The 17609-nt window shown below is 41.0% G+C and overlaps 1 protein-coding gene across 9 annotated transcripts in view; it reads left to right on the top strand.

Annotated features, from left to right (window-relative positions):
* Positions 1-17609, top strand: part of FBRSL1 (fibrosin like 1) — a 694572-nt gene that overhangs the window by 302355 nt on the left and 374608 nt on the right. For 8 of the 9 annotated variants that reach the window (XM_082244088.1, XM_082244093.1, XM_082244090.1 and 5 more), the window contains exon 4: positions 10316-10351. The exons of the other annotated variant lie outside the window; for it this stretch is intronic. In XM_082244088.1, the coding sequence (XP_082100214.1) occupies positions 10316-10351 (36 nt within the window). The remainder of the gene's footprint in view (positions 1-10315; positions 10352-17609) is intronic. 9 annotated transcript variants of the gene reach the window in all.

A 17609-nucleotide genomic window follows, 5' to 3' on the forward strand; every position in this document is an offset into this window, starting at 1 on the left:
TTCTTGAGCTTCCTATATGTGTGCCTATGCTCTGCATTACTTTACATTGCGGAATGATCGTTTACCGTACGGCTGAAGTTGGTTCCCAAACACAATTTTCTGCTTTTAGTCTCCCAGCTTTTATTCTGCAGGGAAGGAGAGGGAGTATAGGGGGAGGCGGGAAAGGAGATATCTGCAGCAAATGTGTTTAAGAGCTGAAAGTATTTATTAAAAATGTCAGGAGAAAAGTGCTCCTGGCAGATTAAAGCTGTATTTGAGTTGACAGCTTTGACAGGCAAAAGTGATGGGAGGGGAAGGAAGGGAAAGGGGGCGGGGGGCTGTAACTGCACATTTTCCTCTTGTGCAGAACGCTGGAATGAGGAATAGAATGTATTTAGAATTCAGATATGGGATGTTAATTGGGAAATCGGACTTCTGAAACGAATAGTTTAAGGAATCAACCTCTGTATCTGAAGTAGCTTGACACCAGTCTTTAAATGTCAGTAAAGGCATACCAACTCAATAGCCCAGGAAAATCAACCCCTCTTATCTTTAGGTCCTCAGGAAAGGAGCATCATAAAAAGCTGCTTGAGTCTGGAAGCCAGGGAAGTTACTATGGAAACAGCCTGAGCCAGTCACAGCGTCCTATAATATTCTACACAGTTGAGCCTCACCATTTGGGGCATTTTGATTGGGTATGGTATTATTTCATTAGCCACAACTTCCAATGAGATATCTTTGTCATCTGCCATTAGAGCAAACCAGTGTCCATAATATAAAATGGGACAAGCTGCAGATTTTTTTTCTACTGCAAAGGCAAGACCTAGAATACATTTTTCTTCATAAATATAATTCCTAAATTATGTAGGTTTTTTTTACAGACTTGTAAATATTTTTTTGCCTCTGCGTAATTGTTCCCTTAATCTTTTGCAGTGTTGCAACCCTTGTTAAAATCCATACATGGCCCCGCATAATGGCTTTAAGACAAGGGAAAAAAAAAAAAAGAATTTTTTTTTATCTGTTTCATGACCCAGCTTAAGAGCTGCCTGTGTTTTAATGGATTTTCTCCCTCGCTCAATTGAATGGATTGTCCCTCATTATCATTTAAATAGAAGCCTCAGTCCCTGTGAACATGGAAAATTTGAATGCGGTTGTAAAGCTGTGATAATGTGAAATATTCTGAAGGTGAAGGGAGGGTGGGGGGGATGGATGGAGAGGGGGAGGGAGCGGAAAGGGAAAAGAGAAATAACTCAATGTAATTGTCGTAGGTTCTTGATTTCCCTAACACCACCCACTACATGATGGGAAAATAGACTAATAATTGTCTCTCTGGCCTTGCCAAGCCGGCTGCCCTAGTTAGCTGGAGCTAACACTCTAATTGTCAAGTGTGACCCCCCCAGATGAATGAAGATATATTCAGGGCACAGCAAGGGCTAAACATGAGTGATACCAAGAGGCAAAGATTAAATTGGCAATTATTGGCTTAGCAGGAAAGGTTGGCAGGTGCACCGTGCGCCTCTGACTCACCAGGGAAAAATAGGAAATGCAGCTGCATTATTCACACGTATGCTGAGCTTAACTCTGTCACTGCCATAGACCACTGCAGTCTTTTTCCTCAATTTCTACATGTAGGTTTGTTCTGATACATAGAACGCTTGTATTTTACCAGATTACCTTGGCTTCTCCTTGATTGCTAAAATTGTTTCTCTGCCATATCTAAGTAAACGTATAGATGATATATATTGCTTGATTGTAGCCTGTTAATTCAGGTTTACTTCCAAATTCTCTGAATTTGTTCAATAATATTTAATCTTTCTGGGTAGAACTCATACGACACTATCAATCCCAAAATTTCATATGGTCAGATTTTTGAATATATTATTATGCACGCAGGCCACCCCTGTAATCTGACAAAATAGGAATGACTACTTATTGTTTGGAACAAAAAAAAAAAAAGGAATGACACTACTTATACTAAAGACATCTAATGTTATTCCCCTTTACCCACAAATAATGCTATTCCAATTTGAAATAAAAGGCACAGATATAGCCAGTAACCCCCTAACTATATGTATGTGTGTGTGTGTGTGTGTGTGTGTGTGTATATATATATATATATATATATATATATATATATATATATATATAATTTCAAAACAATTTATTGTATTTTTGAAAAAATTAAAAAATACTAATATCTATTTTATATATGGTCTCTTATTATTCCAGACATTGTTATGTTATGTTTTGTAATGAAAAGCACAGCTAATATTGAACCTATTAGATATGCCCCTGAGGTTCATGATCTACTTGATTGAGAACCAGTCAACTGCCAAATGTGAATTGCTGATGAGTCTACATGTACTGTTGCTGCTAATATGTATTCATCCATCCTGACAAGACATAAAATTATATAAAAATAAGAAAATTCTGTTAGTTCTGACTCAGAATGTCTAGATGGTAACATTCTGATCATATGTTTGTATGGACATTTTTTTTTAGATTTGGTGTTCTAGTATAAGGTCAAGTTGTTTCATGTGGACCAGTTTTAATGTATATGGCCAGTTGTGGGCCATGCTTAGTATATCTAAACCCAAAAACGTCATCTATTGCAGTTTGCCAGTCCTGAAAGTGACACTAAACCCTGGTTTTAAAAAAAAAAAAATCTATTTTCTATTGCTCTCAGCCTCCTCCAAAGTATTTTTTTTTTTGCTGCCATTTGTTCTCCATGGTTCTACTGTATGTAGGAACATAGCCACCCTCGCTCCAGAGATGGACTAGGGGCTATGGACTAATGAGATTGGTAGCATGCTAATGGCAGTGCGCTGCTTGTTCCATTGGTGTGTTTTTAACGAGTGGGACTTGATATGGTGATATGTGGTTCCATTGATATATGCTTGTCCTGTGTGTAATGCTTGGATTAATATTTATGCGTAGATTTACCATGGAGGATGTGCTCACCTTAATGAGAACTGCATATGGCAGGCCCTTAAGGACCATGATGATATAACCAATTAGAGTGTTAGCTCCAGCTAACATAGTGGCAGCCCTGTAAATTGGGGGATACTGCTGCCTACAGAGGAATTCAACACTGGCAAGCAAAAGAGCTGTCGACCAACCAGATATAACCCCTACTACTCCCGTAATGCTTCAGTTTTTTGTTAGTATTCTAGGAGGATAGACATCTTTTCTCACTGAACAAATTTTAACATTTTTAATAGTCTGCGACAGTAAAGCAGGTCTCACAGGTGAACCCTGTGGATGAGGAAGATGGGGATTTTAGTGTGCCCAAGAATACCAGTTAGATAAAATTAAAAATCATAAAAATATACATTTTATTTAAGACGAGATGATAAAAACATCATATGAAAATTTTATCAAATTTTTATCATCTTGTCTTAAATAAAATTTATATTTTTATAATTTGTATTTTATCTAACTGGCATTCTTTGGCACACTAAAATCCCTGCTCCCCTCATCCTCAGGGTTCACCTGTGAGGTCTGGTTGACTTTTGCCATTTAATTCATAGGGGATTGTGCCAGTAGCCTTCTCGGACAGATAACTACTCTCCACTCAATTCCCATTTTTAATAGTCATTTTATATATATATATATATATATAATATTCAAAACCTCTTCTGCATTCTGTTGAGCTCAGCTTTTTACGTTGCTTTTCTGATCTGTGTTTCCTCGTCTATAGTTTTGGAACCCGCTGGACTGAACATTGTGGGGGTTAATGTGACCAAAAGTATTGCAACAGCAAAAACAGTAGAGGGGATTATAAGACTGGGCAAAACTTCACCTTCTTTGCCTGCCCTTCACATACCACATATGGATAATTGGCAGGTAGACTACCTCAGCCAACAACTAGGAAGAATGGTTCCTACACCCAGAAGTGCAGTACTCCAATCTGCTCAAACTTCTGGCAGACACCCTGTGGTACCACCCAGTTTCACAGTTGCTTTTGGCTTTTAAGATATGGCTGTTTAACGCCCTGGACTTGAGAGACAAGGGTCCCTAATTTGTAAATTCCCACACTGTTCTAAACTAGTAAGTCTATCTCATGCAAGGTTTACCAACAGGTTTGCAAGGAAAGAAACATTTATCCCAGGAAATACCCAGAGTACCATCAAAGAGCACTTCCTCTACTCAAAAGAGTGCTAGGTCTCATTCTTTGGTTAATACTTTTTTTCAGGGTATGTCTCATGAGGTTTTTTCCTGTTCAGCCATCTGTGACTTAAGATTGTTATACTTTGGATTTGAATCTGAGTTTCTCTAAAACTACCTATTGAACTCATCAGGGATATTTCACTTTCTCTCTCACGCACAAGGATACTTTCCCTATTGCCTTCACCTGTGGCATGTCTTTCTAAGCTGACAGCCTTCTATTATATAGAGCCCTACTTAGTCTTACACAATGATTAAGGCGGTTTTAAGGCCTAGAGCCTCCATTTTTCCTAAAGTGGTTTCTGCCTTTGTTCTCTACCATTCAATTGTTCTATCTTCAGCTGCAATACAGCAGAAGGAAATGTCATGGAGTTCCTGCTGTTGGGGTTTTCTTTGGCCACTGGCAGAGAATGCAAAGTGTTTTCTGATTAGATGTGGTGGAGTGGCAAGGTGGTGAGGTCACGATTACCACCTTGTCCAATTAGAGAACATTATGTATTATTTGAATGGCCGAGCGAATTATCTCTTGTGTTCCATAAGAATAAGGGCACCTGGAAGCTAGCAGTGATCACTGTGATAGTGGTGCATACTACAGTGTTTTCCAGCTTCCACTGGGATCTTCAAGGTAGGACATATACATACCTACATTGTTCCCGGCTGGATGTAAAGAAAGGGTAGGGGTTGCCAAAGGCATGCCCATGGTGCACTCACCTGAACCGGGTCAGAGTATGCAGGGTAGTTCAAAGCATATACAAAGGTAGTACAAAGGGATTGGGTTAGTGTAAAGGTTAGTGTTTTATAAATGGGGGAGGGAGAGGATGGGAAAGAAGGGAAGTAGAAAAGAAGGGGTAGGAACTGAGGAGGGGAAATTAGGTAAGAGTGAAGAGGAGTGAGATAAAAGTGATCAAGATAAAAGATCAGAACCTTGACAAAGTTGTGCCTAAAGAGGCTTTCTGGGGATTGACATCCCTTAGCTTGGAAAGAGAGATGGGCATAAGAGCTCTTGTTCCGCAAAGATAATATGTTAGAACCCTCGGCTGTAAAGCTGCATTTCTTACTCAACCATGTTCAGGACACGGACACAACATAGCTTGTGATAGCTGACAATAGTTTGTTAGCTTCTAACTGAGGTGTGGGAAATTAGAAAGCAATATTTGCTTTTGAGTAAAGTTGGCCTTGCACCCTGGAATTACGGTGCATCTGCAATACCCACTTCCACAACAGTAACCTTTTCAAATAGATTTTTTTCGAAGGAGCCAAGTGGAAAATTCTCAGCTGAACAGCGATTGGATCCAATCAGCACCCACAGGGCTGTCAAAATTCAATACCTGGCTCTGCAGATTTGTCCATCCATGGTGATTTGTCCAACAAGTGACTTCACTAGTTCAGCCTGCAATAGGCTATTGTAACATATTGTATGGTATAAGTTGACAGGTTTTGGGGAGTTGTGCAGGGTTGTATTAAGATATTCTGTTGATCTAATTGTTACTTTTCAAGGACAATTTGATTGATTGATATATGTTTTTCATAAATATACAGTATCTCACAAAAGTGAGTACACCCCTCAAATTTTTGTAAATATTTTATTATATATTTTTATGTGACAACACTAAAGAAATTACACTTTGCTACAATGTAAAGTAGTGAGTGCACAGCTTGTATAACAGTGTAAATTTGCTTTCCCCTTAAAATCACTCAACACAGCAATTAATGTCTAAACTGCTGGCAACAAAAGTGAGTACACCCCTAAGTGAAAATGTCGAAATTGGGCACAAAGCGTCAATAGTTTGTGTGGCCACAATTATTTTCCTTCACTGCCTTAACGGTCTTGGATATGGAGTTCACCAGAGCTTCACAGGTTGCCACTTGGGTCCTCTTCCACTCCTCCATGATGACATCACGGAGCTGGTGCATGTTAGAGACCTTGCGCTCCTCCACCTTCCATTTGAGGATGCCCCACAGATGCTCAATAGGGTTTAGGTCTGGAGACATGTCCATCACCTTTACCCTCAGCTTCTTTAGCAAGGCAGTGTCATTTTGGAGGTGTGTTTGGGGTTGTTATCATGTTGGAATACTGGCCTGTGGCCCAGTCTCCGAAGGGAGGGGATCATGCTCTGCTTCAGTATGCCACAGTACATGTTAGCATTCATGGTTCCCTCAATGAACTATAGCTCCCCAGTACCGGCAGCACTCATGCAGCTCCAGACCATGACACTCCCACCACCATGCTTGACTGTAGGCAAGACACATTTGTCTTTGTACTCCTCACCTGGTTGTCACCACACAGCCTTGACACCATCTGAATTAAATACGTTTATTTTGGTCTCATCAGACCGCAGGACATGGTTCCAGTAATCCATGTCCTTATCCTGCTTGTCCTCAGCAAACTGTTTGCGGCTTTCTTGTGCATCATCTTTAGAAGAGGCTTCCTTCTGGGATGACAGCCATGCAGACCAATTTGATGCAGCGTGCCAGGTATAGTCTGAGCACTGACAGGCTGAGTCACCCCACCCTTTCACCCTCTGCAGCAATGCTGGCAGCACTCATACGTCTATTTCTCAAAGACCATCTCTGGATATGACGCTGAGCACGAGCACTCAACTTCTTTAGTCATCCATGGAGAGGCCTGTTCTGAGTGGAACCTGGCCTGTTAAACTGCTGTATGGTCTTGGCCACCATGCTGCCGCTCAGTTTCAGGGTCTTGGCAATCTTCTAGCCTAGGTCATCTATATGTAGAGCAACCATTCTTTTTTTCAGATCCTCAGAGTTCTTTGCCATGAGGTGCCATATTGCACTTCCAGTGACCAGTAGTAGAGCGTGAGAGCGATCACACCAAATTTAACATACCTGCTCCCCATTCACATCTGGGACCTTGTAACACTAACAAGTCACATGACACCGGGGAGGGAAAATGGCTTATTGGGCTCAATTTGGACATTTTTACTTAGGGGTGTACTCACTTTTGTTGCCAGCGGTTTAGACATTAATGGTTGTGTGTTGTGTTATTTTGAGGCGACAGCAAATTTACACTGTTATATAAGCTGTACGCTCACTACTTTACATTGTAGCAAAGTTGCATTTCTTCAGTGTTGTCTCATGAAAATATATAATAACATTTTTACAAAAATGTGTTGGGTGTACTCACTTTTGTGAGATACTGTATATATTTTTATATACAGTGCATTCTTTAAAGTATTCAGACCCCCTTTACTTTTAAATTTTGATATGTTGCAGCTTAAAACTTCAGTTGTTTAAATGGTTTTTTTTCCCATTATTCTACACTCAGTACCCCATAATGACAAAGTGAAAACAGTAATTTAGAAATGTTTGCAAATGTATGAAAAAGGAAAAACTTAAATATCAGATTGACCTAAGTATTCAGACCCTTTGAAATAACACTTTAGCTCAGGTGCCTTCCATTTCTCTTGATCGTTGCTGAGATGTTTCTACAGCTTTATTGAAGTCCATCTGTGGTAAAATAAATTGATTGGGCATGATTTGGAAAGGCACACACCTCTCTATAAAAGACCTCACAGCTGACAATGCATACTGTATCAGAGCAAAAGTCAGGAGGTCAAAAGAAAATGTCTGCAGAGCTCCGAGACAAGCTTATTTCAAAGCACAGATATGGGGAAAAGAAAAAAAGAAACTGCGCTCTTACGTCATAAAATACATACCACCATAGTGAATAAACAATAGTGAATAGGCAAAAAAATAAATACATCTTCATTTAAACATCTTGGATTTTCCCATATGCGCAATTTGACTCCCTGTAATAGGGGTCAATTAAGTCTGGGGAGTGCATAGTGCATCTGCATGCTGGTGGAATAGGAACCTTTCCTATAGTCACTGAGAACGCTATTCACGTATAGGGTTATATTTCGACTTCACAATTTTTATGTATTTTTATACTCGCAATGAAGATGTATTTATTTTTTGTCTATTCACCATGGTGATATGTATTTTATGTTGTGCAGTTTCTTTGTTTCCTTCCACGGTATACGTGTTTTATACACTTTACAACACGCAGCTCTTTATTGTAGTTCGTTTTTTTGGGTATTGATTTCCGTGGGTTTGGAACCTATTGGGTTCCTAAATTTACAGATATGGGGAAGGCTATAAAAGAAATCCGGTGCACCGAAGGTTCCCAAGAGCACAGTGGCTTCCATTATTCTCAAATGGAAGAAGTTTGGCACAACCAGGACTCCCTGTGCAATCCAGGGAGAAGGGCCTTAGTAAGAGAGGTGACCAAGAACCTGATGGCCACTCTGACTGAGTCTCAGAAATTCTGTGTGGAAATGAGACAATGTTCCAGAAGAAAAACTATCACTGCAGCCCTCCACCAATCTGGACTTTACAGTTATGTGGCTAGACGGAAGCCTGTCCTCCATCTTGGAGATTGCAAAAAAGCACCTTTCAGACTGTTAGGAACAAGATTCTCTGGTCTGATGAAACTAAGATTAATTTGTTTGATCTCAATTCTAAGCGTTATGCCTGGAGAAAACCAGCCACCACTCATTACCTGCCCAACACCATCCCAAATGTGAAGCATGGTGGTGGCAGCATCGCAGCAGAGACTGGGAGACTAGTCAGGGTTGAGAGTTGGATACAGAGAAATCCTCAGAGATAACCTGTTCTTCAGTACTCAAGACAACACAGGAGTGGCTTTGGCACAACTGAATCTAGAGTGGCCCAGCTAGAGCCCTGACTTGAATCCTATTGAATACCTCTGAAGAGACCTGAAAATGGCTGTTCACCAGCGATCCCCATCGAACCTGACTTAGCTTGAGAGGATTTGCAAAGAAGAAGACAAAAAATCTCCCAATCCAGGTGTACAAGTTTGTTGTGTCTAACCAATAAGATTTAAGCCCCGTACACACGCAACGCTTATCGGCCGACCGATCGTCCGACTTTTGTCCAGAGTTGTGTTTTGTTGGTTGGAATGTGCCTAGACTGCACAGGAATTTTCTCGTCCAACAAAAATCTACTTCAGAAGTGATGTCATGTGTTGGTCAGCTTTCTTTGTGTTCTTTCTTCACTGAGCATGCCCAGACTTGCTCATTAGATTTTTCCCTGTCAAAATCTGTACTGACTGCACGAAAACGGCCGTGTTTTGATGGCAGACAAAAATTTTATAGCCTGCACACCAGATTTTTTTTCGGCCGAAAAGTCAGAGTCGGTTGTCGGAAACATCATACTAACAAGCCGAATATCGGCAGATCGGTCGTTGGACGAAAATTCCCTGCCAATTTTCGACGCGTGTGTACGAGGCTTTAGATGTAATTGCTGCCAAAGGTGCTCGAGTAAAGGGTCTGGAAACTTTCAGTAAGGACATTTCATTTTTTTTTCTTTTTAATAAATTCACAGACATTTCTAAAATTATGTTTTTACTTTATCATTATGGGCTACTCAGTGCGGATTAATGAGGAAAAGTGAAGGGGGGTCTGAATACTTCATGAATGCACTGTAGTTATTTGTGAACCTTTTCGAGTCAAACTGTGGAAAAACAACTAAAATACCTGAAATACCTATGTGGGAGCTGTCTTACCTACACAAAATGTAATTTGGTTATGCCAATTTTCTAATCCGGGAATCCCTTGCCAGACACTATATGATTGCCTGATCTTTTACTTTTTCTACAGTTAAAGAAATACAGCTTGGCCAAGACTGTTATTGGACAGTTAAGAAATACCAGTTCTGTGATCTCTCCTCCAATCAGCAAACACAACACAGGACTGTACTGTGCAGTAAAGTCTAATAGGCTTATGGTGCTGTCCCTTCTTTAATCAGTATGAATGCTGTGTGCAGGGGATTATAAGAGGCTAGTATGAAGAAAGATTCAAAAGTATTAGAAAGTATATTTGTCTACTCTGTATTTAATCTATGAATTAATTTAACTGTAGCCTTGTATACTTGCCTAATCATTAGAAAGCTGTGCAACTGAATGATATAATGTATATACATGTATCAGCTCTTGCTTCCATTTGTTTCTGTTTATTGAAACGGACAACACGATTATATAACTGCTAACCTTCTATTTTGCCTATTTTGGTGCGAAGTGGTACTGCCTGCAGCGCAACTTTTTTTTGAAGGTAAATGGAAAAAGAAATTGTTCAGGGTTGGGGAACAAATTCTATGCCTTGTTGATCGTCCTCTTTTTCCTCCACAGAGCTCAGCTCAATCACTTTCAGGACACGGCTACTCAGTAAGTCATTTTTCTCCTTGCATTTCCTCTTGCTCAATAAATTACATCTTTGCTGTTAAAACCAAGGAGCTATTCTTGTGTGATTGGTCCAACTTCCATCAGGAAAGAATGTTCATGAGTGAGAAATAGGCAGTTCTAAGCTAAGGAGCTATAAATGTAAATTAATATTCCATCACTTTTTTGCAAACCAAAAATAAGACTTCTAAACATTTGAGGTTGTTAATAAAGCCTAAACATATCCTCAAAAAAGAAAAAAAAAAAGTATAACCTATTGGTATTGCATATATTCTGTCATAGTACATTTTATATAGTGAATGTGTCTGCATGCTTTTAAAGGCTAAGCTCACCTTAAAAAACAAATGCACCTGTTTTTTTTTTTTTTTTTTCAGGTAAAAAAAAAATGCATTTATTTTCTTCTCGGACGCCTGTAGAGCATTGCACTCACAATCAGCAGATTGCGTGTGCAATGACAGGCTCCTGCAGACTCTTCCTACAGCTTTCTGCCCATACCTCTATACAGTCTTTCTGTTTGAAAGCTGGAGAAAGTATCAGTGAATTACGAGAGTGCTCACCATTGAGAACTGCAAGCCATCTGCCATGGTGGAAGATAGAACTTGTAGTTTATTTATTCACAGATTCCTGTGATGGAATGGTACAGCTGTGTGGGCAGAGCTCCACAGCTGCGTTGTTTTCAAAATGTGACAGCACGGGATAGGGGAGGTTAAGGATGGGGGGGCTGCAGCTAGAGGTACTGGAATATGTTTCATGTTACATGTGTTTACATGTTCTAAAAGGTGAACTTGGCCTTTAAGTGAGTATTTGCATTGCCTATGCAGGGCAGAGCACATGTACACTTTAAAAACCCAACTCCAGTCTAAAAAAAAGTTTTTCCCCATGTAATGGGGCTGTGCCTCCAATGCGATGTTTAACTGCTCATTTTGTCTAGGGGTGAACACAGAGCTATACTTACTGAAACCTTCGATCCCCTGGAAAACGGCGCACCACCACATGCAGCGGTGGACTGTTTTGAACATCTTCGCGTCTAGACCCATTCTATGGATGTGATGATTTCAGGAACATTCAACCACACAAGATTGCTAGAACGCAGGAGCTGCAGGCACCAATCTTAGGCTAGGATGATTGGGCAACTATATCTCGGCTCTCCAATCCCCTAGACAAAAACGAGCAGTTAACCCAAGCAGTGTGGGTACAGCCTCACTGCATGGGAACAAACAATTTGCCTGGAATACAGCTTTAAATTCGAGCATGTTATACTTACCTTCCCTTTGCCCTCCGCTGCTCCCTATGCTGTCTCCAAGTCAATCCTAGTTGGAATTTACACAGGGCTGGGGACTCTTCTTACCTACCCCTTGTGGCAGCACTGATGCCTAAGTGGCTAGTCTCACCTACCCCCTGTGGCAGCACTGAGGCCTAAGTGTCCGGACTCACCTACCCCTTGTGGCAGCACTGATGCCTATGTGGCGGGTCTCACCTACCCCTTGTGGCAGCACTGATGCCTATGTGGCGGGTCTCACCTACCCCCCTGTGGCAGCACTGATGCCTATGTGGCGGGTCTCACCTATCCCCCTGTGGCAGCACTGATGCCTAAGTGGCAGGTCTCGCCTACCCCCTGTGGCAGCACTGATGCCTAAGTGGAAGATCTCACCTACCCACTGTGGCAGCACTGATGCCTAAGTGGCACTTCTCACCTACCCCCTGTGGCAGCACTGATGCCTAAGTGGCACTTCTCACCTACCCCCTGTGGCAGCACTGATGCCTAAGTGGCAGTTCTCACCTACCCCCTGTGGCAGCACTGATGCCTAAGTGGCAGGTCTCACCTACCCCCTGTGGCAGCACTGATGCCTAAGTGGCAGGTCTCACCTACCCCCTGTGGCAGCATTGATGCCTAAGTGGCAGGTCTCACCTACCCACTGTGGCAGCACTGATGCCTAAGTGGCAGGTCTCACCTACCCCCTGTGGCAGCACTGATGCCTAAGTGGCAGGTCTCACCTACCCACTGTGGCAGCACTGATGCCTAAGTGGCAGTTCTCACCTACCCCCTGTGGCAGCACTGATGCCTAAGTGGCAGTTCTCACCTACCCCCTGTGGCAGCACTGATGCCTAAGTGGCAGGTCTCACCTACCCCCTGTGGCAGCACTGATGCCTAAGTGGCTGGTCTCAACCTACCCCCTGTGGCAGCACTGATGCCTAAGTGGCCGTTCGCCAAACTCCAGTGGTGTCTTGTGTGAAGGAGAGTAAAATGCTCTTCTTGACCAGGCAATTCTTATCCCATCTAGCACTGAATGAAGCAGCTGGGCAGTGAAAGGAAAGTTAGGTATAAGCAGTTGCATTTGCCCTGCATGGAAAACCACAGATTCATTTTACCTTGATCAAAGCGGATACAATGCAGTTGAAAAATGTTGCATGTTGCTTGCATTTATTTAAATGTGTTTACTTGAAAGCTTAAAAGTAAACTAGGATTGTTCTTATTTTGATGTTGCTGTTTACTAGAAATGAACCTATGTTTTGCAGTTTGTTTACCTACAGTACATCATCTGTTAAGGTGTAAACTGTATTTGTTTGCGGAGTATGTCACATGGTTCTTTTTGTAGCATAATGCTAATTGTGGATATGTCTTTCTGTGATCGTGTAAGTAATAGTTAGCAGGCCACGTCTAAAGAATATCTCAAGCCAAAGTAAGGACTTCCATGTTGGATGGATGATGATGGGAGTTTAGTGTAAAACTCTGGTTAACGTGTGTGAAGATCCAGTGCTGTACAGCGCCTTCGATGATCTGATTCTTTTATTTTTAAGATACTATCTAGTGTTGCCTAATTGAGTTTAATAAGCAATCATTTCAAATGCAAACAAGTGATTATTTGGCTCTGGCATCTCAGTAAAGACTTATGCCTCGTACACACGCAACGATTATCGGCCGACCGATCGGCCGTCTTTTGTCCAGTGTTGTTGTGTTGGTTGAAATGTGCTCTAGACTGCACACGAATTTTCTCGGCCAACAAAAACCAACTTCAAAAGTGATGTCATGTGCTGGTTTACTTTCCGTGTGTTTTTTCTTCTCTGAGCATGCCCAGTCTTGCTCATCAGATTTTTGTCTGCTGAAATCTGTACTGACTGACGGAAAATCAGCCGTTCTGTGGACAGCCAACAAAAATTTTATAGCATGCACACCAGATTTTTTTCGGCCGAAAAGTCGGAGTCGGTTGTCGAAAGCATCATACTATTAAGCCGAAAATCGGCCGATCGGACGTTGGCCGAAAATTCACGGCCAACTATCGATGCGTGTGTACGAGGCATTAGTTTAGCTTAGTGACAGTGTAGTTTTGTCATTAATCCTGGCCCAGGATAGATGTATAGTTTCAATAACTATAAGCAAAGTATGCATTAGAAGGGATTTACAAGCTGGCCACAGATTAGTAGATTTTTGTATGAACATTCGTACAAAATTTGTAATCAGTACACTCCATGACATGACCAATGTTGTTAGAAAGTAGTTTTTTACATTCGATTTTTGGATTGAATGATTTTCCCAAATGAAAATGACATTCACTCCTAGAAATTTGAGAAAATGTTTCCGTCCTGTTCCTTTGAATTTTCTCCTCAATGCCATTGAAAACGGACATCAGTTAGACCCTACTAATGATTAGAATATTGAACAAATGTTTTTAGAATGAAAATGTTCTAACTAAAGTCTACTAATGTTAGGGTTTTTGCTTGGTAACGACTCAGCCATCCCTTACTAGGTGCAGTAGTAGTATGGGATGGGAGCCGCTACTTCCTGTATAGGTCCGGCTCACAGGCGGAGTGATATCAGATGCACTCCGCCTGTGAATGGAGGAGCCATACACATGAAGCAGCGGCTTTGCTCTGTACTGCAGCCGCTTGCTTTGTGTGTAGCTCCGGATCGGTTCCGGTATTGGTATCGGCGATTTCACAACGCCAGGTATCGGTATCGGATGCAAAAAAGTCGGATCGGTGCATCCCTAGTAAAGAATAGGCTTATTTGAGAGTCTACTTTGTTAGGTTACATTTTATGGCTAAGCCTTAGGGTTTCATTTTAAGTGTTCATTTACTGTAAGGGTTATGTGCTAAATGTAGGTTAAGGTTTTTTTTCTGAACTAAGTTCATTGAAATTGAAGGGTTAGGTTTTAGTGCATGGATAAAAGAAGGGTTAAGTGTGAGTGGGTAGCTTAAGGTCAGGGTCAAGTGACCATAGGGTCACTTGTATACTTGGTATACCTATTAATATAAGAGTGACTATAATTACCTTTCTGGTGGCTCATGTTCTGATATGCCACTGCTTTGCTGCTTCTTGGCCTCTGCAAGTTTCCAACCTTGTGGAGGGTCGAATACTGTTTTCCCTCCTGCATGTTTTGCTTCTTCCCACCGTCTCATACATCCTGTAGTGGGATACAAGCTAAAGTGTAAAACCACAGCGTATAGCTGGAGAGCAGGTGTTCCATACCCAGAGGTGTTAAATATTTGCAGCAGTATCTGGGGAGCGGCAAAATGGCAGTTTTCATTACACCAACTGCCGGAAACGCAAGTATGTTGCCTCTTGCGTATGCTTTTGTATACAAGTGACACTTTGGTCACTTTAAGGTTAAGGATTGGAGGAGGGGGTCTTTTTACCGGTTTTATAATCAAAAAGCCTGTGAAAAAGACTACCAGCATCTTGGTTCCAAAAAAAACAAGGTTATTGTCCAAAACAACAGCGCAGTCTGCAGTGAGCAGAATGTTACCAGGGTAAATTCAGGATGTTGGAGTTTCATGCTGGGCCACATATTGTAGAGAAGTGTATTTTTAGCACACCCTTCCCCCATTTACCTCATCCACAACCAAAAACACTATTTTGGGTGAGAAATTATTTGGTCTCCTTTGAGAAAAATTCATTTTTATGCCATCCTACACATCCACATCTCTTGTTGTGATGTATATTGTTTCCTTACAAGTGCTTTTATTATCCTTAGTCAGTAGGAGCCTTTCATTCTTTCCAGCTTCGTGCAGCAGAATCTGCTGTTGGCCTGATTTTCACATGGTAGCAGTGGGCTTGACATCTGATAGGCTTTAGTATAGCGAAAAGGCCCCAAATCAGGGACTAATGAGAAGCTGAAACTCGGAGATAGATCAAGCAGTGTGATGTGGAAGAAAAGATTCTTCCTTGACAATTGTTCCTCTGCTTATACATGAGAGTTTCAAAGCAAACCTGTATCCCTCACTGCTCATCAGTGGTACAGGGCTTTCGTATGGCAAAACCTTGAAGAGGAAGGGAGATCTAAGAGAACAAAAGAGAAAGAGAGAAAAAGAAGCAGAACAGCATAATGAATCCTGTACATCTATCTGTTGTTTGTAGTCATTTTAATGGTCACATGTTTTTCATTTCTTTAATGAAAAGAAAGGGCTTCAAAATTTAGATGCTTTAAAACTCGAATACTTTACTAACCCTTTAATTCCTGCAGTCATTTTCCAACATCGTGTTTTACTTTTTATTCCTAAAGTTCTTTTTACTTGCAGCTTTTATAATACACATTAGTAGTTACTTTTCCATGTTAATAAAAATTAAAAGTTATTAAAAGCTTGTTTATATTTTATAGCACATTCTAGCAGTAAATATAAGTTCAGTAAATGTAAAGCACAACTCTGTTAAAGAACATAATTTGATTCTGACCGCCACCCACCCACTTTTTAGGGTTTACTTTTTAAAAAGTACCCAGAAAAACTGTCACATCCCCTGCATCACCTCTTCTAGTAATGGCAACCAAAGACCTGAAATTTTCCCTGCATTTCTGCGGATGGATCTTATATCTACCCCCTTGTCCTGAAATTACAATGGAAGACTTCATGACATTGTAAAAGCTCCAGAAAAATGGCCACCGATTGCATTCAGGACATAGACTCACTGTAACCAAAACTAAACCAGGTACTGTAGGATGACTTTAGCTCTGCTCTCCATCCACAGAGGAAGGATTTCTCCTGTGGATGAAGAGCAGAGCTAACGTTACCTGGTTTTGTTTTGATCACAGTGAGTCGGCGTCCTGAGTGCAGTCAGTTGCCATTTTTCTGTAGCATATTGTGGCCTGACAAGCGGTTGTATACAATCTGCACCAGTTCATTTTATTTAACGTTGACTGATATCAGTGATTAGGAGCATTAGAACAGTGCATTTTTTGGTCGTCTAATGTAAGGGCTCCAGTTATGCCTTGGGGATGGCCTCTTCCTCCAGTCAATGGGCAGTGTCTGTGTCACCAGGATGTCATGTGGTAAATACAGACTTTCATACTACAGACTATAGGAATGAAGATGTGTGCACTAGATTGCAGTTTTAGGTAAGTGTTCAAGAGGTTAGACATATTTAAAAAAACAGGTGTGTGTCTGTCTATCTATCTATCTATCTATCTATCTATCTATCTATCTATCTATCTATCTATCTATCTATCTATCTATCTATCTATCTATCTATCTATCTATCTATCTATCTATCTATCTATCTATCTATCTATCTATCTCTATATTACAAAAAAATATGGGGTGCCTGCCTTTACATGCACATAAACTTTAATGGCATCCCAGTCTTAGTCTGTAGGGTTCAATATTGAGTTGGCCTACCCTTTGCAGTTATAACAGCTTCAACTCTTCTGGGAAGGCTGTCCACAAGGTTTAGGAGTGTGTCTATGGGAATGTTTGACCATTCTTCCAGAAGTGTATTTGTGAGGTCAGGCACTGATGTTGGACAAGAAGACCTGGCTCGCAGTCTCCGCTCTAGTTCATCCCAAAGGTGTTCTATCAGGTTGAGGTCAGGACTCTGTGAAGGCCAGTAAAGTTTCTCCACCCTAAATGCGCTCATCCATGTCTTTATGGTCCTTGCTTGTTAATTAGTTCCAAAATCATTTCCCTCACTGAACATAATTTTGCATCCCCTGAATTCCTGTAATACCACTGTTAAACACCACATGTCTATTCCACATAATTAAAGCTGTCAGCCTAGTCAATTTTTTCTCCCAAAGTGATTGATAATCATTCTCATCCATCGAGGGACACAGGAATTCAGACACAGTCTGGTTATGTACAAGCATGCATGTGGCTACTGGTTGAAAATTTTGAAGATTTTTGTATTCACTGCAAAATCCATTTATTGGAGTAAATTGAGCAACATAGGGATTCTGATATTGTCAAGACACTGCCAAACAGAAATATCATAAACCAGCCTATTTTTTATATGTAGATTTCTCCTACTTTTCAG

Source organism: Pelophylax lessonae, assembly GCF_965119305.1.
Source record: "Pelophylax lessonae genome assembly, chromosome: 1".
Lineage (NCBI taxonomy): Eukaryota > Metazoa > Chordata > Amphibia > Anura > Ranidae > Pelophylax > Pelophylax lessonae.